This window comes from Lutjanus erythropterus, chromosome 3 (genome assembly GCF_056507025.1).
Source record: "Lutjanus erythropterus isolate fLutEry1 chromosome 3, fLutEry1.hap2, whole genome shotgun sequence".
Taxonomy (NCBI): domain Eukaryota; kingdom Metazoa; phylum Chordata; class Actinopteri; order Lutjaniformes; family Lutjanidae; genus Lutjanus; species Lutjanus erythropterus.
Window position 1 is genome coordinate 2,911,270 of NC_139319.1, and position 23,478 is coordinate 2,934,747.

At 39.6% G+C, this 23,478-nt stretch overlaps 1 protein-coding gene across 1 annotated transcript; it reads right to left on the reverse strand.

The window, feature by feature from the left end:
• Nucleotides 1–1,422: 1,422 nt before the first annotated feature.
• Nucleotides 1,423–21,142, reverse strand: xpo1a (exportin 1 (CRM1 homolog, yeast) a). Its single transcript, XM_084714668.1, has 25 exons — nt 20,520–21,142; nt 18,444–18,576; nt 18,106–18,207; nt 16,658–16,730; nt 16,500–16,561; nt 16,368–16,412; nt 16,083–16,264; nt 15,384–15,432; nt 15,161–15,280; nt 14,493–14,621; nt 12,125–12,283; nt 10,766–10,948; nt 10,150–10,288; nt 8,782–8,963; nt 8,418–8,574; nt 8,007–8,170; nt 7,716–7,850; nt 7,408–7,591; nt 7,138–7,244; nt 5,669–5,863; nt 5,404–5,572; nt 4,858–4,992; nt 4,447–4,606; nt 3,238–3,334; nt 1,423–2,382 (listed from the first exon to the last, which is right to left on the reverse strand). The coding sequence occupies exons 2-25, from the start codon at nt 18,567–18,569 to the stop codon at nt 2,236–2,238; spliced, it is 3,201 nt and encodes a 1,066-aa protein (XP_084570794.1). The 5' UTR covers nt 18,570–18,576; nt 20,520–21,142; the 3' UTR covers nt 1,423–2,235.
• Nucleotides 21,143–23,478: the final 2,336 nt, after the last annotated feature.

Sequence of the window (23,478 nt, forward strand, 5' to 3'; positions counted from 1 at the left end):
ATGTGATTTAACAGCTGGAAGTGTTATTTTCTTCTGACAGGCGCTGGACTCACCAAAGGGGTAGAGAGAAAAAAAATACTGACATTTGAATACATTTGATTCTTGAAACTGACAGCTCACTTTAATCAATTTTCAATAATGCTGAACTCATCCCTAGACACCACACACACACTTCCAGTTGGTCATATGTGCTGATTGATAAGAATTGTGTTTATATCAGACTATACACTGTTTTTTTTAGGGAAAAGGTTGCATATTATTAAAAGAAAATGTTGAATAAATTTCAATTGTCATTTTAAAATGTTAACAGAGCCTGCATCTCTTATAGCCTTGGGTTTTGTATTAATTCATTCATACTTTTATTTAAACTCAGAAATACACTGAGGTAGAGACCACATTTACAATGTAGCTGAGAAAAACAAAATAAAAGCTCCTAGAAACACAAAAAAGAGAAACTTACATAAAAGTGGCAGCAAGAAGTTAATAAAATAATAAATAAAAACAGTTAATATTTAAGGTAAGTTAATCAGCTCAAACAGGAACACCTGTAAGAAATGTGATAGTTAAATATTTAAATTTCTCTGTGGATAAAAATGAGGTAAGTTTTAAATCGTTCTGCACGTTGTTCCACGCTGTAGGCGCACAACATGAAAAACTGGATTTTCCAAATTCGGTAAAAACAGCCGACACCTGCAGCGTGATCCAATCACCTGACCGAGTTGCCAATTCTCTTTATTTGTGTTAGACAGCAGCAAAACTGACAGCAGAGGCTCTAGGGCGCAGAGAAGAATTATAAAATGACAAAGAATTGGTGATGTAGGTCAGCCCAAACTATCGATCCTGCACCTTCACGAGCTTGAGCCTCTCGTCCTCGAGTAGATGCGCGCTTCCTTCTGCACAGTGATACAGTTGGCATTCAGAAAAAAATATATAGTTTCAACATTAAACTGCTCACAACAAGGTGTGTCATTTTTATCATGTGTAACAGGGTCACGATACACAAGTGTTGAGTTTTTCAAATGTAGTTTTTGGCTTTGAGCTATTGTTCCATTATATTTGTGAGACAGCAGGCATCTCTACAGCTGTTATCTTGGTAAAATCTAGATGGATAAATAGAACCACAGGTAAGTGGAAAAATATGTATGTGATTTTTCCACCCGTGCCTCCTCCAGTAGAACTGACCCTCCAGTTTGGAAACCGTTTCCTCAAAGGTAACACGATCAGCCGAACTCAGTCAAATTGAGAAAAGAAAAAAAAAAAAACAAAAAAAAAAAAACACTACCATTTTCCAAAACCTTTTAGAAAACTTGTCATTTGCAGTAACCCTTCCTGTCCTGGAAGGCAAGCTGTGACATTCCTCGTCTTTTCCAGGCTTTCCGTAACCTTCGGCGCTTTGAACAAGAAGCACAGTCACACGGATGGTTTTTGTAAAAATAGCCAACTTTATATTCTCAGAGTACTAAGACAGCTTTACAAACAGGATGATATGCACACAGCCTTCCTTTCTCATCCAAACGCAGAGCGGTCCAACTGAAGCTCCGACTCCAGAGAGCCAGAGTGAAAGAAAAAAAAAAAACAAAAACAAAAAAAAAAAAAAAAAAACAATAAACACACTGACAAACCAAAACAAGACAACATAGGAAGCAAGAAGTACAAGTCTACCCCTTGAGCGTCACATTCGTCCTGCACCATGCACGTGGCACTTCTGAAACCAGAGCAATCCATCAGCTAACCATCGCAAGTGTTTCAACATTATATATTACATATTAACAAATAGGAGAGGAGGTGAATTGAGGAGGTGAAGCGGGATTAAAATTAACCTTGAATTCTTTCAACTTCATGCAGGTGTAAAAGAACCGTATGGCCAGACATAAAGCTTTAATTAGCAAAGAATTAACAAAAGATGGCAAGTTACACAAAAAAATCTTTGTATAAAATAAGTTTGTAGGAAAAAAAAAAAAAAAAGAAGAATCCGCGCCAGGGTTGAGGGGGGACAGGGGGACGATTCTCATTTACATATTGACATTGATTTGGTCGACGTACAACCGAGTGCTGGGGTCCTTCCTCTGGCCCCTCATTCTCTTTTCAAACACACACACTCGCACACAAACACACTTGAAAAGAAAACAATTTATCAACAGGAAGCGTCCTTGCTCTCTCTTGACCTTTCCCCCCTGCAGAGCTGTTTTGTACACGCCGCTCGCTGCTGCTGCTGCTGCTGCTGCTGCTGCTGCTTCAGTCGCACATCTCCTCCGGCAGCTCGTGGGGGTTGAGGATGCCGGGCACTGACATCTGGAGCTTGTGTTTCTCCTCCTGGGCTTGGCGCAGAGCCGTCTCCCTCTCCTCCAGGAACAGGTCCGTCGTGTCCTCGCCAGCAAACTCCTGCAGGACCACACAAGCAGAGGCTCAGCGGCGCTCACACACCAGGCTCCGGGCTTTAGATTCAAGCCGGCCAAGCTGACATTTTCCCACAGAGGGAGAGACTGTCTACCTCTGCTCAAACTTTCCACAATGTCTCTGCGCTCACATGTTAAAATAATATAAGTTCTGACGCAGGTTATAGCTTTTAAGTATTTCCAATCAGATTAGAGTATGTGTGCTGTTTTTGTTGGTTGACTAATGTTTTATGGCATCAGCTTTTTGCTTTGCTGTGTCCTTTACTCATCAAATACACTTTGCATTTGAATGTTGCGCGAGAATTTTACGTGTATAAAAGGTTATACCTTCTTTCATGAGGGGCTGATTTGCAAAAAGAGATGAACATCATTCTTAAAACAAATATACCCAAAACCTTGTTATTCCTTAGAGTGCACCAAAACAAACAAACAAACAAACATGATTTAGGGAAATAAATGAAAACAGTGATGTCTAATTTTGCAAAGAAAGCCTTAATATATTGTCTAAATTGTCTGGCTATAATTAAAAGTGACTCTATCAGTGCAATCAAGAGCTGCAGTATTTGCAAATGAGAGAAGGTCTGAAGGCTGTGTTCACACCAAATCATGCATGTGGATGTTTATTTGTGTTTTGAGCATAAATGCTGTGAAACTATCAGAAAATAAACATTTTATTTAACTGATTCACCAGCTTGCTATTCACCCTCTAGCTTGTTTGACTACTGCTGCACTCTTCCTCTCAAACAAATAGGCACAAACCAAAAGACAAATTTTTGTCCTTCTTTGATCTTATCATCTTGTTTTCAGGTGCAGCTGTTTACCGTTTCTTCTGGAAACTCACCTTGATCTGCACGAGGAAGTCCCTCAGGTGCTCCTTGAAGGCAGGGATGTCCTGATTCAGGCTGAACAGACCCGTTACAAACACCTTCACCTGGGCACTGAAGACAAGATGTTCAATAAGCCGTTAGTCTGTGAACTATACAGCATGTGGACAAAATAACATTTATCACAGCCAGGAAACAGATATGAACTTTTTGCTTCTTCCCTCTCGTCTGATATGGCTACTTCATGCAGGCATTTCCCTGAATGCTTTTTGACAAGACTTCGTGTCTAAAGTGGATAAGTCTGCAGATCCAGATTACATTTTTGAATGGAGCCCAACAATTATCACGTATTTCGTTCAAAAATAACCTGAACCAGTGAGTATGTTAAAACTTTTTGACCACACATAATTAACAACCTCAAAATGTCCGAGCACCACATTAAGATGTCAAATTTAGATTGTGGAACAAAGCTTAAGGCCATGTCAGCCTTCTGTCCTTATTTTATGCAGAAATCAAAGTGACAAGAATTCTCTAGAATCTGAAGACAGAACCCTGACTTCAACAGTGCTGACTGGACAACAAACACTCAGGGTTACGTTTACAATCACAACTGCTGACTTCACTCAAAATGTGCTTTATGGTGTCAGTGCACTCTGGTCTGTTGCAGCTGCTGTGGCTGTGTTGAAAATACCTCAGTTGTTAAATTTCGAGTTTTGTATACCTGTAACAAAATCAAATTCAAGCATGTTCAAGAATTTTCAAGGTGCATTTTCAAGCTTTTACAGCACCTGAGAGTTATGGTAAATTAGTTCTGTCCTGAAAATGATAATTTTACTTCTTTATCACCTAAAATCAGATGTGCGATAAGCAACAAAAATGATGCTTGCGTTAGCATTCTACAGAAGGGTGACAAACTGAAGGTAAAGCAAGGTTTCCTGTTTTTATTTCTCATCTAGAAAGCAAACTATTCAATTATGTAGCAATTTCTGCAAGTAATTAAATTGAATTTATACAAAAGCTATGCACTTTACAAACATTAAAAACCCAACATTAAAATTCAGATGTTTTCAAGGATTTCCAGCACCCATACAAAGCCTGTAGTTTTTCCTTTAATTCCAGGGTGTTTATGTAAAATCTCCTGCACAGACGAGCACTGAATATCAATATTAACACACAGCTCATATAATCCCACTGCGGTTCACCTGACGAGGCTGAAGCCTACTTACTCTTGCAGATGGGGGAAGGCCGTCTTCAGCAGGTTGGCGATGTACTCCTGGACGTGCGCCTGGTTGTTGGCTGGACTGGCGGCGCTCAGGGCAACGCTGACCTTCCCTTCCTCCACCAGGTTGAACATGTAGGCCAAGATGGTGGCGTGCATGGTCAGACCTGTAAACAGGGAGCAGGCAGGCAGCAAGGCTTGTCAGTTTTTAAATCACATGAACTAAAAAGTTTACTTGATGATCTATGTTTTGATTTGGCCCCTAAAAGCTGTTAAAATCCAACAGATTAACATCTAATATCCAAGGAGAGAAATTCTATTTTACATATTAATATACAGATATTCTTATTATCAGATTTTAATCTGATAATTTTCATTTCCACACAGTTCCCAGCTGCCATCACATCAGTTCCTTTACCTGCAGTGTGGGACGTATCAGTGACCACAGAGAAGATGTGCTGCAGGATGTCACAGAAGTACGTCTGGTAGAAGCTCTGCGCTGCGGCCTCCTCTCCAGACACGTTCTGCAGGAGGGTGTACAGGATCTGTAGACCTGCAGGAGCCAAGGAGATGCTTATTAGACCAAGAGACATGAAAACAGTATCAGTTATCCGTGATGTAATTCTGTGTTTCAACACGAGATTTCTGACTTAAAAAACGGGTCATTGATAGACTGGTACGGGCAACTTGTCAAAGATTTATCACTTGCAGTCCAGTAACAACACAAGCTCAAAGACAGATTCTTACAAATTACCTGCTGCTGTACTTCAAGACTTTTTCTTACAATGTAATTATTAATTCCCAATCTGTTCACTTATTACAGCTCCAAACATAACTTCATGTCTAAACACTGTAACGAACTGGCCGCTCTAGACTGACAAAGTCTTCAAGGAGCCAACATTTTCAAATAATGCCAAGGCTCTTAACTATCTATGTGACCAGATGAGTTGATGTTGGTTCTGACCTGTGTCGGCCACATTCCTCATCGTGTGTTTGAAGGCCCAGATGATGGAGTCAAGGATCAGTTTGAACTGGGCCGGGGCGATGGACAGGAAGGCTGGGAAGCACTGGGAGGTGGCAGCTTGAAGGAGGTAGAAGAAATGGGTTCTGTGTTCTGGGAATTCTTCAAAGTCCTGATGACAGAGGAGGAAAAGAACGAGGGGTTAAAAGTCTGTAACTTTGTAACTTCATATTTTCATTGTTTTCTTCCTGTACTCGACTCAACCGACCTTGTTGATCATGTTCAAAGTGCACTCAAAGACGGCGTCAAAGATCTTGGGGATTTCTCCTGTGATGTGGACTCCCAGCTTGTTGACGATGGTTGCCATGGTGCTGAGGACCTCTGGCTCTCGGGCGGCCGGAACGTTCCTCTGGTAGTCAATGAGCACCGCCTCCAGCAGGGGGGGCACAAAGTTCTCTGCCACCTGGACCACAGAACATCACATGAACATGCTGACAGACCCAACAGCCTAATTTCCATGACTGTACCATTAACTATTTTTGATCAGAATTAGTGGACACGCAGCCCAAAGAAACCCTTTATTAGATGGTGTAAAATAAGAGGCTGTGTCAACCAAAGCGTTTTTTTTTTTTCCTTCAGCTGAAAACACCAGGGGCATTTCTGAAAAGACCCCGCTGGGATTGAGGGTACTTTGGAGGTACAGTGTTTTTTCAGCTGAGATATTATGATATGGAATACACATATGTATGTGTTACAAGTACCTAATTTCACAGATCGTTTGTGTTATCAACAAATACTTAATATAAAAATGCCAAGAGAAGACCGAGTACTACCACTGGTCTGTGCTTTGGATGAGAGGAAGGCTGAAGCACGTAGGCAGAGAAGACCCACCCAGGTCATGAGTTTTTGTGGGCGAGGAAACATCTGCAAGTACCATCATTTGGTTCAAAGAGCTGAAGTTGGATGGTGCTTGCTTCAAGGAATACTGTATGAGCAGGACCCAGTTTGTGGCTGTGATTGGATGACTGGGTGGAAAGTGATGAATACTTTTCAACTCTTGAAGACCAGCAAAAAAAGCAGCAAACGTGCAGACTAGATGCTCAGCACCTCGTCATGCTGCTGGCGTTTGTAGCATAATGTAAATACACGACACTCCCATTGCAGAAAATTCAAAAAATATGCTCAGGAAAAAAAACACTTAAATTCTTCAAACTTCAGTTTACTACTTTCAAATACTTCTATACTCAGTCTAAAACCTTGTGGGGGAAAAAGATTACAAGTTTGTATCTCAATAAAACAGAGAAAAATGGTTTGGAAACAAAAGGCTTCAATTAAAGTACTAATGTAGACCCAATATTTTTTCATTATATTGACTAAACTTGTGTTTGAGAGACATTTAAACAAAGAATTTTTTTGCTGGTTCCTGTTTTGATCCCGCTCAGTGTTACAGTACAGGTCACAGCACTGAAAACATTGTTGTAATTGTAGATTTTAATTATAAACATTATAGCTGCTGTTTCTGAGAAGGAGCTGGGCGTAAGTCCAAAATAGTTAGCCCAGTTTTCCATTTGCTGTAGCAGCATTGGAGGTGCCTTTACTGTGTTATTGTAGCACTGCTGAATTAAACACAGAGGATGCTTTGTGTGGAGCACCGCTAAAAATAAAAGTCATTATAAAGACACTTTTAAAAGCTTCCATTACAGAATTGACCAGGGAAAATAAAAAAAATCGGCTCACCATCTGAGGGTCGTTGGAGCGACTGACCCAGCCTGAGATCAGCTTCAGTGTCTCTCTCTTTACCGTCCTCATACTCCTGATCAGAGGCTGTTTGGTCACCATCTCACCTGCAAACAAGATAAAAGAGAGTTGCTTAAAACTGATTTTTCTGTTAGACCAAAGAGCCTCCTAAATCATGTTTTCATGAATAAAGCAAGGAAAAAAAAGATATACATCTGGCATGTGCTACCAGTCAGCTTAGAGCGCGTGCACACATTCAGACAAACTAACCGTTGGTTTGGACAGCCGAGGAGATGTTTTCACTCAGGCACTTGTAGACGTTGAGCATGTCCAGGTAGATTCGTCCCAGCTGGACAACAAAGGGGTGACCAACTGCTTTACAGGCTCTGACATTTGTCTTCAGGATGCTTCCCAGCTGACGCACCGTCTCTGCATCCTTCAGGATGTCCACGTTCTGCAGCAGAGTCCATAATTTGGTATAAATAGCTTTTTTTTTTGTTTAAAATCAAAAGTTGTCTACAGGCAAAGAATGTTTGAGGGCATTAAAGAAACATCATAAGTCCTCCTGCTGTCCTCACCTTGGTGGCCTGCTGAATGATGCTGTCCCACACTTGGTTAGGGAGCAGCATGTACTTCTCTATCAGAAGCTCCTGAACTGCCTGGTCTGTCTGAGCACCGATCATGTAACCAACAGCCTCATAAAATGTGTGGACCTGCAGAGATGAGGGGCAAACTTTATCTGGCTTGAACTTATAAACAATGCATGTTGGATAAATGTCAAAGAAACATTTTAATAGATGACAACAGAAAACGACTTACAAACAATGACATAAAAAAAGAGGAGAGATGAGTACAGAAACAGGACTGACCTGCTGTGGCTGCAGGTCACAGATGATGGTGTTGATGTTGTTGAGGATCTCATCAATGAAGGGCATCACCTCGCCCACCTGAACCTGGACAAAATGACGCCGGCACTTCTGGGCGATCTTGATGAAGGTGTCACACGCCATGTCCTGCACACCGTCATGGGTCTCTGTGTGCAAAGAGGAGGATGAATCACACAAAATCATGACCAGTCTCTGGGTAACAGTGACACTTTAAGGTCTGTATTATGATTATTTCTTATGCTCTAAGCATCAGAATCCCATCGAGTTTGTGACCAGATAGATGTTTATGAATGAATGTTTCAATGACAGTGAAATCAAAAATCTAGAGAGAGATTTAAGCAAAAGGACTGGATCTGGATTGTGTGGTGTATTTGGTCTTTTCTAGTTTCTCACCGTGCATGAACTCAAACAGCTTGTTGACGACAGTCTTGAGGAACTTCCAGTGGGCTCGGAGGAAGCGAGGATACTGGCCCACAATGTACATGATGTTGGACGCTATGATGGCCTTGTTGTCCTTCCCTCTTTTCTGCTCGCACAAGCCAAGCAGGTCCTGAGCACATAATGAACACGCACCAAATTAATGTCACAGTTTAACACACACACACATAACTGCTGAGTAGATAACTGGTTGGGAGAAATGGTCTGGCATTACAGGGAAAGCAGTTAGGATTGATAAAACTGGACTCAGGAGTTTGTTAAAGAAATGGCTCTAAATTTCTGCTTGATGCTGAATCTGATATAATGTCATCTGTCTCACCTTTATGACGGTGACGAGGAACCTCTTCTCGTCCTCCTCGTGCATCGCCCCGCTGATGGAGCCGATGGCCCAGCAGAGCATGTTCAGGTTCCTCCACGACCACTCAGTGCCGTTCACCTGGTTGTGGAGCTTCTCTGTCATGATGCGTTCAGTGTCGGCATAGTCCAGATGGGTCAGATACACTGTAGACACAGAGAGACAGGGATGAGTACATGACAAAGAGTTACTGGATACAAACTACCCGTTGTGTCAGTTTGCTCAATCTCTGTGCTGTGTTATGTTCACACAGTTCTTTTTTTGTTTTTGGTTGCCATAAATATTAATTAGACATTAATTTCCCTCTGACTCAGTGGTAGCAGCTTGCTTCTAATACAGCAGAAAAATGATGATCCAACAGTAGGTGTTACTCTCAGGAGAACAAAAATTAAGAAGCTGTGAAACCAGAAATTCTAAATTGGTTTCTTACCATCTCAGTGCAAATTTACAGGTAGAATAATTAGGATTTGTCAGTTATGTTTGTCATCAGAAAGATAAGATTATTGTTGAGTCTCATTCCCTGGACGTCAAATACAGAAGTTTGGTTTGGTAAAGCGTCCAAAGCCTAGCAAAAAAAAAAAATGAGGTAAATAAGAAGGTACAGGTGGAGGGAGGGGTCTTTACGGTTACAGCCGTCGTCACATGCTTCTGATAGGTTGTAGGGTTACGCCTTTTCCACAAACAGCACTGAACCTGTTCCAGTTCAAGCACCTTACTTAGAATGATTTCTGAACATTTCTACCCAAAATAAACTGTTTCAGAACCTGAAAAGTATGTTCCCTGCTGGAGTTTTTCTTTGGGCACCAAAGTGAGTATGTCATATTCTACAGGTTGTAGTGCATTGCGCGATGCTTTCTATTGACGACATCCTTGATTACAACGGTTCCACTCAAAACTAGTGGAAATGCAGGCCGATTTGCTGGTTGTACCAAGGTTCAAAGAATCATGAATGGATTGTTTCAAGAACCAGAACAAATTTTGTGGAAAAAGGGCCAACAATGATTCTATACATTGTTTTCTGGGAAAATCCTGCACAGATTGCCAATTTCCTGACCCAGATACACAATTTCTAATAAACAACCCTCACCCAGGTTACCAAAGTAACTGCAACAGAATGTAAACAAATTCAGTGTGACGGTCATGTATGAGCCAATACAGGACAAAACAAACCAGAATACCACAGATAATGAGTTGAGTCATAAATAAATTTACACTACCAGGGAAACGACAAGAAAAGCAACACTCAAACTGGAACTGGTGTTTTAATTAGTTTACATTAGTGTATCTGAAGCAGAACCATGCATTTACCACCGTAGACATGCTTTAACTTACCGAGAGTCTCTCTCATGTTTTTGTAAAGGTTAATGGCGTCTGTGTCCTTCATGAACTCCCTGACCACCTCGCCCTGGTCGTTCTCCACCACAAGCACTTCCTCTGGTTTGGCCATGCGGCTCACCATCAGCAGACGCACCTACAAGAAGATGAGGAGGAAAAATGAGGCTAATGTGAGTCTGTTCGACTGACCAGTCTCCCAAATCACAAAGATGTGAAAAAGTTCACCCCTGTAAATCCACAGCTGGTTTGGATGCAGGTTTTAGAGCAAATATGATTAAACAATCCATCTTTTGAGAGAAGTATTTGGCAATTATTTTGCTAATCACCTGTTAAAGTTTTTCCAAGCAAAAATGCCAGTATTCGCTGGTTCCAGCTTCCAGAATGAGTATCAGTTGCTTTTTTGTCTTTTATGATAGTCAACTTAATATCTTTGGGTTTTCTAACTGTTATCTGACATCAGATAGCAAAGAAATCAGATTGCATTTTTCACAATTTTAATCATTTAAATGAAATAAATAGCAGCAGCCCTATATAATTTGTGTCATAAATCAGTTAATAGGTGTAAACATTCTCTGGTAGAACTTTGCGCGTGTGTGTTGTGTGACAGTTGTACCTGGGACAGAACAGGCAGGTAGAGGTGTCTGCGAGGCGGGACGTCGGACAGCAGCGGGGTGCTGGAGGTGGAGAAGGGACTCTCCCTGTAGAGCTCTGCTGCCAGGTGGTTCCAGTACTCCAGACAGATCTTAAAGATCTCAGTCTCCTCCACCTCTGACACCAGCAGCATGTAGTGCAGGGCCTGAGGGCGGGGCAAAGTGTGGTGAGGTCACATGACAGTATTCCACAGGTTAAAGCACACATTACATCACCGCAAAACATTTCCTCATGTATGATTTGATAAGAGTAAAATGGATTTACTTCTTTTAAAAGAGGAGGAACAACTTATAACCACAGATGTTTGTTGGGGTCTGCTTTGACCTGCTGTGGCAGCAACACCTGGTTTGATGTGATAGAACAACTTTCACACCAGTGCAAAACATTTGCTAAATGTCCAGGTTATACATATAAATTACTTAACACTATTCTGATCTAATGTAACAAGACCAAAGCTTGATCTCCCCCTCACTCCCCCTCACTCCAGAAACAATCTCCTGTTTCACGTATATGGTTTCAATCATTTTCATTCATTTACATGGTTCACCTGCTGTTGCAACAACAAGTTCGCAGGTGAAAAAAATCCAAAACGCAGGTTGTTTTTTAGGCAACATAAAGACATCAGTGTGTGCAGTCAGAGACGAGGTGCAAGTGTGTGTGGGGAGAAGAGAACTAAAGGGAAACGCAAGGTGAGCTGATTAAAGTCATTTGCAACTAAACACTAAAATAAGGTAGAGAATTAAGTAGAAATAATGTTGTAATGTGTTATTGTTGTAATGTTTTCTGAAATATTTTCAAACAAATGTACCCATCTCCCCTCGTCCCACCACAGTTACACTGTCATTCTGTGGGAAACGTCTCTCTCTCTGTGTTTACCTACAGCAAAATACCAACTAAAGTCTTTTCTTGAGTAAACTGCTACACAGACTATCTGCCTCCTTCTCTTTTGCTGTCAACATCTCAGTCTCCTCCTGGAACAATTATCTCCAAGTAAGTATTCTTATACAAGTGGACAAACAGCCACAGGAAAAGTGGCCCTTTCCACTAATTGATCCCAAATGTATGTCATTGCAAAGGTGTAATCAGGAAACCAAATGCAAGGGAAACAAGAGAGGGGCAGGAAATACAGTCACTGGATATGAGGGGGAGTTTTCTTTCTAACAACCCTGAAGCAGAGGAGGAAATGAGAGTTGTAGGTTTGTTTACTCACCCAGACCCCAACAATCATTCAAGTTCTTTCCATGTGACAAACAAAACTTCATTTGAAGAATAACTGTAATGAAACAGATTTGACAGAAAGGAATTGGTCTCATCCTCCTACCTCCATGAGTGTCTCTCGCAGGTTGGGTCTCTTCTCGATGAGCTGACCATGTTCTTTGAGGAAGGTGCAGAGGAACAGGCTGAGGTTCTGGATGAAGTTCTGCTCATCGTCCTTCCCGTTGGCGTAGGCCAGTCGGATGTTGGTGTTCAAAGGCAGCATCTGACCAGATGACAAAACGTTACCTCACAAACTGGCCTTTATTTATTTAGACAAACTTAATTTTCTCTCAATTGTTCTGCCATAATTGCATCCATAGTGTGTTTTGTTTAGCGAAACTGCATTTACTGTAAATAGGTTTTGTCTTAAACCACTGAGCCATGAGACCACCCAAGATCACCGTTTCAACTAAAACTAACAAAGCAGCCCCTCAAACACCAGCTGGTGAGAAAGACCATGAGTTGGGGTTCAATGATATGGAAAAAGTTGGTAAATTAACCTGCTTCTTAATTCAGCAATGAACTTTAACACTCAAGATCTGAACCATTAAAAAAAATCCAGAATTCACACGTAAGATCATGCTTCTTGTTAGAAGTGTATTGCTTTACATCTATTAACAGTCCTAAATGTTGTGAAGATCAGCACTGTCCAATCTGGTCTTTGGAGAAGATAAATCTGAGAGGGATGATGTAAGATTAATGGGGTAAAAAAAATCTACTACTACTACCAAAAAATGTTTGGTTCTTTTCTGGCCTATCTCTTGTGAAATACGGTATACTTTTACTTTTGTGGGCAGTAATCAAAATTTTATTCGACATCAACATCTGAGAAGTATAGGAAATCTTTAGTATAACCACTCACAGCTCATAGACATCTGCAACCTGCAAAATGTTTTCACAAACAGACTCTTTCTGCTCAAAAATAAAAAAAAAACCTTAGGAACTTCTGCTCTATATATTATAAATATAACCCTCTTCCTCTGACTTGATGACTCTTCATTGTTAGCACCTCGTATCAGGGAACATGGCTTTTTAGACCTGACAGCATCACTCACAACTCTAAATAAAACATTTTCTATGATCTGTCAGGATTACTCCTCTCTTCCACTCTCACATTGAGGATTGCTGCAGGCAGGGGGAGCTGTTAGCATCTGGCTGGTAAAGAGAGTGTGTATGTGTGTGTGCACATGCAGATGGTAAACAGATTCAGACCAGTTAGAGTGAATTAAAATGATCATATCACAGGTGAGCTGTTATTGAATCCAAGACTTCAAGATAGTTCAAATGTTTGAGTCATATTTAAATAATTTGTACCTACTGATACCTGATTCGTGAATACAGAACTGAGCTACAAGAGAAGTAAAATTACACTGATCAGAGCATGAAGACTGCTGTCAACATTTTAGTCTGAACGTTGTTGTGTTGTTCCTGCTTTACTTTCAAACAGCATTTTGCCTTTTGAGTCTCAAAGGAGCAAAATGTTCAAAACTTGAAAAACGCATCATCCCATTTGTTTTCTTTGATTTTACTACATTGATATTCTGCATATATGCACACTGTCTCATTGTTTTAGCCTTTATTCCTTCTTTCTCATGCCCTCATATAAAGCACTCTGTAACTTGAAACGTGCTGAAAAAGTTTGTCAGTCTGATCAAAATTACACAGGCATTAAATGGTAATCTGGTTGTTTGTACACAGTCTTGTTAATATAATCTAATGTTATTACACTTTTTATTCAGAAAATCACTGGTTAATGCTGGAAAGTATTTCTTTGTGCTGTCTGTCATCTTTTTAGCCTCAGGCAGTCTGTAAAAGCACACACTGTGTAGGTGTGTCAAGGGTGTCAGCAACCACACCTGTCAGCCAATTCTGAACAGCTAGCTGAAGTGTGTCACTTTTCCCCAGTGCTGTCTGAAGAAGTCAGTGGGATCAAAACCTTCCTGTGAACTTATGATTCTCTGAAGAAACAAAGATTAACACCCCAAAATTCACAAATAAAGTACTAACAACTGACTACACTAAGAGTTCCACTCATGCCTTTCGTTTTTGGAATTTCCCCGTTTGGCTTTCGACTGAAATCACACGTTGAGTCTGCCACAGATGTGTTATTTGTGTCTATTTGTAATAACAGTGAACAAACAGAAAACTGCTTACGTCGACTGACAATGTTTGTGTGTGCATGTGTGCATGTGTGTGTGTGTGTGTGTGTGCAGTAACACACTGACAGCATGTCTGTGCTGCCTGCAGACTGTGTGTGTGCATGTGCATGCGTGTGACAGGAAAGGAGGAGGTTTGCACAAAGTGTGTTTTTGTGTGTAATAACAGACTGGGAACATGTAAGTGTGCTCGTGTGTAATCATACTGAGTGCAATTAACTTGAGCACCACTCAAAATGATTGTGTGTGTGTTTCTGTGCGTGTTTGCATGTGTACCTGTTTGAGCTGGCACATGGTGAGGGTAAACAGGTTGACAAACTGCTCCTCGTACTGATTGACACTCACTCCGGCGATCTCAGTCAAACATTTCAGCGTCACGTTGCGAAACATGGGCACATTCAAGAACTGAAACACACAAATGAAACAAATCTGGTTGGTGCCAAACTGCCAGTTTCAGCGTTCCTTCTGAATTAGAAATCAGCATTTCTACTCATTTTTCTATGAAAAATAGCAGCTTTAGAATTCAGAGCATTTACATCCTCAGCATTGACTGCAGGCTGAAACTGACTGACAGTACATGTGTGACAAAATGCAGAGGAAAGTAGGGCTGCAACTAAAGATAATTTTCATTATCAATTGACCCATTTTTGATTTTCAACTAATGGATTAATGGCCTGGTTTATAAATTGTAAGACAAAAACGAAAAAAAAGTCATAGTTTCTCAGAATTCAAGATGACCTCTTAAAATTGCTTGTTTTGTCAAACGCCAAAGTTTCAGCTCAGGTCACAATAATATAAAACAGAGCAAGGCAGTAAATCCTTACAAGCTGAGCTTAAACCACTGAATGTTTCAGCTTGATAAATTACTTAAATGTTAAAAGTGCAATGTTATACAATGCTTCACATTAAGTTTTGATTTGCTGGATGTAAATTAGCTGGTTTACCTTGTAGACCAGAGTGCTGATGAGCTTGGTCTCAAAGATGTAACCTAAAGGAATCCAATTCAGGAAGCGCAGAAGAGTCTCCAGTGTGGCATGGACCAGCGGGGCATTCTGGGAGTTTTCCTACACAAACAAACAAGGCACATATGAGAAAAGATTGTGGTGTCTGTGGAACATCAAAGGCAGATGCTAATAGTTGTTAGGTGTGATGTCAACGTTTTCTTACCATCACAAACTGGCACAGCTGGAATATTTGAGAAAACTCGTTGCACATGCTGAAAGACAAAGAGTAGAGGTTATCAGTGACGACAGAGTCATGTCTTAAGATCAAACACACTGTATGGATTAAACCAAAGCTTAATCCCAAACGGTTTTAAAATTTGACTAAAGTTCCTCCAGATTACCTTTTGTCTGATGCTCAGTCTGTTATTACATCTGATTATCTGATCAAACATTTGGCTATCAGATGATTTGTTGCACAGAAATTTGAGCCTGTCTGCTTCGAGCAGTTTCACAATTCAATTTCCCTTCCATTATAAACTGTATTGAGCTTGTTTTAATGAGTAATATTTTACTTGCTGTGGGTAAAAATGTAGCCCTGTCAGAGACTGCTCTGAGAAAACTAAATTTTGCTTCTACCCAGCCATCTGGATGCACATAATTTTTTATCAGTTCGTAGTACAATTTCATACAGTAACACAGGCTCTCTCTCTTCTGTCAACATTTTTGAGAATGCAGCCATCTCGTTGGAATAAAACTTCAGTGAACTGTCAATAGACAAACTCACATGATGACTGAACAGTGAACAGTTTATACTGTTCTGCAGAAGTGGTGGACAGAACAGATGAATAACAAGCCCCAACCAAAATATAGCAACAACTTTTCATTTCGTATTAGTCACAATTCATCATCTTTTATCAGTTACCTGTCTTTGAGGTGCTTGGCCTTCACCTGGGTCATCTGACCACTGGAGAAGTCAAAAACCTCCTCGCTGAGCAGTTTGAGGATGATCATGTTGTTCTGACAGAGGCTCTCACTGGTCCGACTCGCACCCACGATGTCACTGATGAAGGTGGGCCAGTGTTTGGGCCATTCCTGCTTCAGGATCTAAACCAGTCCAGAGAAGAGAGAAGAAGAAGCTCTGTGTCACCAGCTTTATCACGTCACGTCAGTCATCGTTCTTGTGCCAAATAATTAAATGCTTATTTACCTGTACAAGGATCATGTTGAGTTTTGAGATGTACACTCCCTCTTTCTGCAAATGATCAGAACAGTGACATCAGTACTGAGCAACACTGATTTAATTTACAACATCCTGCATCTTTCATTGTTGCAACTTCACCTCCATGTTTGCAGGATCAGAAGAAGTCTTGATGATCAAGCCAACAACATATTTCTTGATGCCTGAAAGAGAGAATTAAATGGAAAATTCATTTTTTCTGACAAGCAGCACATCTCAGAAAGAAAACATCTTTATCAGTTTAACGTAATTAAACTGACCTTCACACTGATTTCTAGGGAGAATCTTCCAACGTGTTTTAATGACTGTCTCCAGAATCTGCAGTGCATAATACTGAGAGAGAAACAGAGACATATTAGAGCTCTAAAAAAGTAACAGTTTGTTCACATCACACGCTAATTAACAATAAACAAAAGACAACCACAATATAGTCATGTATCCTTGGTGATGTCATACATGTACAGCAGCATGAAGCCAATATTTATGACTCATGGACTGTAGGTATGGAGCATACACATGTGAGCATGTCTGTGCATGCAGATACTCATAATAGAAAGTAAAAATGTGTGCACCATCTGTGACCATGTTTGGACCATTTGACATTATCCTTACACAAAAACAGAAATTTAAATGACTGGAAATTCAGGATGCATGACATTGGATTTTTGTTGATATGACAATATTTTCCCACTCATTGTGGCAGATGTGTGACGATGGCAATATCAATACTCCTTCTCTTATCGTGATGGCCCACTGACACTCGCAGGCATACAATACAACATCTACGTATTCACTGGGCAAACCAAGAAAACTACTAATGACAGTTTTTTCAAAGGTGCTGTTTCTCTTTGTTCTTCACAAATTCATCACACTGAACAGGATGACAGCTAATAAGATGGACAGTTAAATTTATTGTGTTGAGGAAATGTGATGTGGCTCCTCCTCACATAACCAACCCTGCGCGATGTTTGCAAATAGCAACTCTGATATCCTTTTAGTCAGTTCAAACAGCCTCCACACTGCAGGCATAACCATGTCACGTTTGCATAATCAAAACTTTATCAGCCTGTTATATTGGCAGAAACGTTCTTTTCAGGTTGATACTGATATTTCAATTCAAAGCCTTTACTGGCCGATCCCACTGATGTGTTGATATTATGCTGTATTCCTAATGGAAATGACAGTGATGTCTGTAAATATCTATTGTTGCAACACAGCAAAATCAACCCTATATTAAGGGGGTATTTGATGTTATTTGCAGCATTTAACAGTTCTGGCAGCAGTAACTGTGGTACTAAAGAGGGAACAACTGTGGATAATTTAAAATATGCATTGAAAGCCATCATATCTGAACAAATAATGACAACAGCGACACCAAGGGAAAAAAAAACAAAAATCTAAAGGTTTTCTTGGCAAGTTATCATCACAACCAAGATGCACCAAAAATGTCAAAACTAATAATTTTGCAGATAACCAGATTTAAACACAGTAAGCTTTCATTAGCTGGAGAAAATGTAATAAGTACAGTGGACATGAAGCAGAGTATGAATTCTCAAAGCTCACTGCCCTGAAAGCTTTGGCCTGATGCAGATAAACTGATAAACATCAGCTCACAATATTACACTGGCCCCAAGAGACTGTCAACAAGCAGCTGATGGGAGTTCATAGCTTTTCTCTGTTACTAGATCAGAATGCGTCAGGTACGTACTTTAGTTTTCATGTTCTGAGAGAACTCCAGGATTGTGTCGACCCTCGTCCAGGCATCTGGGTGGTCCTTCAGGTTGGTGAGAACTTCCTGGGCCACTCGTTGCTACAAGAGAGCAACATAGCAAACTATTTAAAACCATAAACCTTTAGGTTTTGAAAATCAAAGACAGGTCTGTTTCCCCCAAGTTTACTCATCATATATGACCTGACCCCCCCCAGTAGGTGGATAGTTAAGCTAAGCAACAATTTCTTCAGAAATTTGACCAAAGTGTCACAGATTTGCACTGACTACACAAGAATGCCACCCGGACGTGTGAATTGGAAAGAAGCAGTTCTCACCTGGGATCCAATGTCGTGGTACATGGAGTTGACAACATTGTCCAACAGGTTGATGTCCAGTTTCTGACTGAAGTCCAGCAGCTGTCTGGCTGGGTGATCCGCCAACATCGTCATTTCTGCTGGCATAGAGCTTCTGAGGGGAGGGAAGGAGACTTTTAATTTCAACCACAGCAGTACCTGGTACACTAGTGAAACATAAAAATATCTACACACATCTACAAGTAGAGAATACAGTTAGAATGAATGAAAGAAACCCTCACTGCCCTTAGACCTTCGTCAGACTTTGTCTGGCACAAACTGCATAAAAGGATATCAACAACCATCTCTGACAACAAATAATATTAATATAAAACATAAGCATTATAGAAAAACTACAAAAAGCATAGTTTTGGGAAATCCATTTTGAACATCAAGTGCAAGTTCAAGAAAGTGCCAAATTGAGCCCATGTGATCAGAGCTTGTTGAGTAGCTGAATGCTGCATGAGACAAAGGGTGTGATGCCTCTTTTAGTCCACATCCTGGGCACGCTATATCGTCAATCTGAAGATAAAGGTGCATGTTTGGGCCACAGATGAACTGTGTGTGGCAAGTCTGCTATTATCTTGTGAGCTAGAGTCATGATGTAGTGGTTTGTCATGTGAGTAATACTGCTCATTGGTTCCCCAGTTATCTTGTCGGTGTTAAGGATTTAAATATCTGTGGTCAACTATTTAATTTACTGAATTAATCACCAACTATTTTGATAATCAATAAAGAAAGAAAGTCAAAATTCTCTGATTCCAACTTCTTAAATATAAATATTTCATGGTTTCTTTATTAAACTGAATATTTTTGGGTTGTGAACAAAACAAAACATTTGATGATGTCATCTTGGGCTTTGAGAAACACTGATGACATTTTTCACAATTGTCTGATATTTTATAGACCAAACAATCAATTAATCAAGAAAAAAAACCTGTTGATTAATCTACAATGAAAATAAATGCTAGTTGCAGTCCTAACATTAAACGCACACAAAATAAAAAATACGATATACAGGTTGTTTTTCCACTATTTTACAGCTTCACATAATCGACTGTATTTGACATTAGGGCACTGAAACAGTAAACGTATTCACTTTATAACTAACTATAAACATTATACTTATTACAAATGACTAGGAAGAATGTCAATCAGTGTTTCCCAAAATCCAAAACAATAGCCTCAAATGTCTTGATTTACTCACAACCGAAAGATATTCAGTTTACTGACACAGAAAATATTCACATTTAAGGTACTGTAATCAGGAAAAGTTTATTTTCTTTTTTTTTTAAACGACAGATCTCTTATCACAAAAACAATGAGCTAAATACATACCACAGATTTGAAATAAAAAAGGTCAAAAAATATATTAAATGTTGCATGTAAAACCAAAAAATTAAAACATGTAAAGACAATGAGCATCATCCTCTAAAAAATGTCAATATAGCTGTGATAGTTCAATATTGGGCAGATAAAATCGGTAGATTAATATATCAGTTGGGCTCCAAACTAAAGCTCTGAGTATAAACTCGAATACATTTTATACTAGTATTTAAAGTACTATTCCACAAACTAGTGACATCTAACTTTACATTTAATAAAAAGTTATATCTGGAAAGATGAGCCAAAACGGGGGTGTATTTTGGGACTACAAGCATAGTTAGTTTTCCTTTCACGTCGAACAGAAACAAGTTATTCTTGTTGAGCCAAAATGTGTCAGTCAGCCCTCGTGGTCCAATTATGACACCCATTCAAACCAATCATACACTTGTAAAACGTGAAACAACGCCCCCACCTGGCTGACTGCGAGCACAAAGCTACAGTCACCACAGTCAGACTGATAGACCCGTTTTGTATCAAATGAGAGCAACTAAAATGCGTTTAACAGATCGGGGAGACACCAGTCCTCCGGCTACAATGCACTCTGTCATGTGTGGCCTGTGTAACTGTTAGTTAACCCCCAGACAATAACACCACATTACTTTTGAAACTGACGGATGCTAACGTTAGCCCACGATGGGTGAGTTAGGCTGCTGTTGAACTGGTTTAACTTACCTGATGTGTCCTATCCGCTCGTCGAAAACAAGTTGTTGTTAAGTGATGTATGTTGTAGTTGAAGACCGGGATATTAATCTTCTCAATGCGCAGAAAGCAACTGTGCAATGTTATCTCATGGCACACGTTTACACTGTTCCTAACCTTCGCTAGCCAGAAGCTAATGTTAGCTTTCCTGGATGACACTAACAGCGCTAATTTAAAATACCGTTACGATGGATACTTCTCGACTCTTGGCGATGTATTAAAAGGCTCCCGCAGTTTAAAGCAGCCTATTGTTTCTTGTCTTCAACCAGTCTGAGCATATCTTTCTTCAGCTATAAATAATTACAGCCGACTCCCACCAGGCTAATAGCAACTTAGCGTGCTAATGGAAAAGTCAATGATGATTCAAGTCTGCTGGCTAATGTAAGCTAAGCTAACAACACAGATTCACGGAGTCACATTTAGAGCGGTATTCCGAGTCATAATCACGAAGTGAAAGAGTCTCGTTTTTATTTCTGATTCTATTCGCACACACTGTTGGAGAGCAGAGATGTTTTAATGCGTGCAAGTGTGCTCTTCCTCTAAGCTCATGCTTCCAACCACGGACCGGTTGAAACCGGTTGAGACCGGGATATTCATTCTCGGTGTTTCGGCCCGCCGCGCGCCGCGTAAAATTTGGACTATGTACCCGCCCACCCAGCAACTGATTGGTTGTTCTGGTGCATACGTCACACTGTGTCATAGGCTGGGTGGAGCTGTCAATCTGGCTCAACCTCCCTCCCTCTGTTTGTTCCAGTTTGACCTCTGATAAGAGACAACTCCAATAAACAATAATAAATGACTGAAATTCATAACAAAAGCAAATGAGTTGTGGTTTGTGAATAAGTTGTTTTATTGGAGGTGATCCGGCGTGATACAAACAAGGTTATGATGATGACTGTAAAACAATATGTACTTCACACAGCAATTCATATCAGTCCATTTCTGAGGTCATATATATCATTTTATTGTCTTTTAATAAAAGTGCTGTACAATAACTGCAATGTATATATCCCAAAAACAATAACTGAAACCCATTAACATTACAGAAACATTAATAACGCTGTATTAACATTGTGCCTCTATGTCAGAGTAGGGATTAGAGTTACAAATTATAAGCACTTTTCCTTAATTGATAACTGGTAGCAATAATAATCAATTAAATGATTAATTGTTGTTTTAAAAAAACATAAAAATTTACTTATACCAAACATTACCAAATGCATTTTTCCTCCTCAATCAAGGCTTTATTTCCACAGCAACCTTTTGCATATTCTCTGACAGCATTACAGAGCCTATGAAACATACACAGACATCAAGGCCTACATATTAAATACAAATACTTGAACACATGAAGCACGCTCATGAAAATAATTTGTTATATTTCAGATCTTCATTTGTTAGCAGATCAATAAAATTTTACTTGATTGACCAAATTCTTAATTGATCATCGATTAATTGTTATCATGCCTTATAGGAATGTAGCAATATGTCAAATATTGGGATGTCACAATAAAAAAATGTCTCAAAACCATTCTGTGACAATATATACTGTGATACAGCATGGTTAATTATTTTATTGCATTATTTTAATTTTATTTCAACACTGCTACTGACTGCTGCATGCTTTTTGAATAATTCACACATTCATTGCAAAGCTGATTCTTACTGATGTTTTGCCCATGTTTATGTCATGGCTGGCAACTTTTATTTCATTTTATGAGAGGGGAAGCAGAAGCACTTTAAGATAAAAAGCAAAAACACATTTTATACAAACAAAAATGCTGTACATTTAAGATTTATTATTTAATAAAGCTCCTTGAAATCAGGCTGTTTAACAGACATTTTTTTGTCAGAGAGGGAAAAGCACAGCTGTAAATAATAAAATTAATGATGGCTGAATTCCATTCAGCTGCTTCCATTTTAAAGTCCTGCAATGTGTCTCAAATTCACACTACACACTAATTCTATGCAGGTTTTTAGTATTTAAACTATATTTAAACTAGATAGCATGTATACTAAATATGAGGTTTTTCTTGCATGTGTTTTTTTAAGTACACTATAAAGCAATACATACAGGAAATGGATGAATTGTGAACAGTGGTGCGACAGCTCCAGAAGAATACTGCAAAAACTGAGACAAATATTGATTCTTCATCACTGTTAATTTTAATTTTCAGTGACATCCATAATTTGTAGTTTGATTAACATCTGATGTACATATTGTGTCATTTCCTGTTTGTACAAAGTGATTTTTTTCTGTACTAACCAGTAAAACAGTGACAATGACTGTTAGTATGGAGTAAATACTGTATTGTATGTACTATGAATTAGGGACACGACATTGTTGTCATGTCTTATTGGGACCATTGAATAGAAAGGAGCTAACGGTTAGCATTATGAGTACTTTGAGCACTACGACCAATCAAAGTGGGCACTGTGCAAGTGGCCTAAGCTTTTCCTTCAAGGGAAAATTTTGGATTTTTCAGTCAGTTTTAATGGTAAATGTAGTCATTTGAAAAAATAAATTCCTGTGCTGCTATATTGACCAAGAAAGCTCAGTTCTCCTGCTGCAAAATCTGTTGCTCTTCCTGCACCCAGTGATGTCACAGTGATGTCACTGTGTTAAGGAAGTATTATAAACTATTTCAGTTTGAGTTTCTTCTCTCCAACTCTGGGCAGCCAGGGGACATGCTAGATGAGTATTTTTGACACTTACGGCAAAGACACAGTCCAGAGCCAGAGTTTGTGTCTTATGCTGTACAGATTTTTAAAGTCTCCAGTGGAAAATTGTGATTTGTGATTTTGGGCTATTATAAATAAAACTGGACTGGATAGACGTGTAAATTACAATTATGCAAAATTACACTTATCAGTAATGATGTAAAATGATGATCAATCAAAAGTGTCCAGAATCTGAATTAACTGCTCACTA

Bases quoted from the DNA above. Each gene is read 5' to 3' on its own strand.
- xpo1a (XM_084714668.1), bottom strand. From the start codon at position 18,569: ATGCCAGCAGAAATGACGATGTTGGCGGATCACCCAGCCAGACAGCTG. The intron at 15,433-16,082 runs GTAACTGATAAA...TTTGTCTTTCAG, and splicing joins GCCAAGCACCTCAAAGACAG to CATGTGCAACGAGTTTTCTC. The intron at 2,383-3,237 runs GTGAGTTTCCAG...GTGGTCCTGCAG, and splicing joins ACTTCCTCGTGCAGATCAAG to GAGTTTGCTGGCGAGGACAC.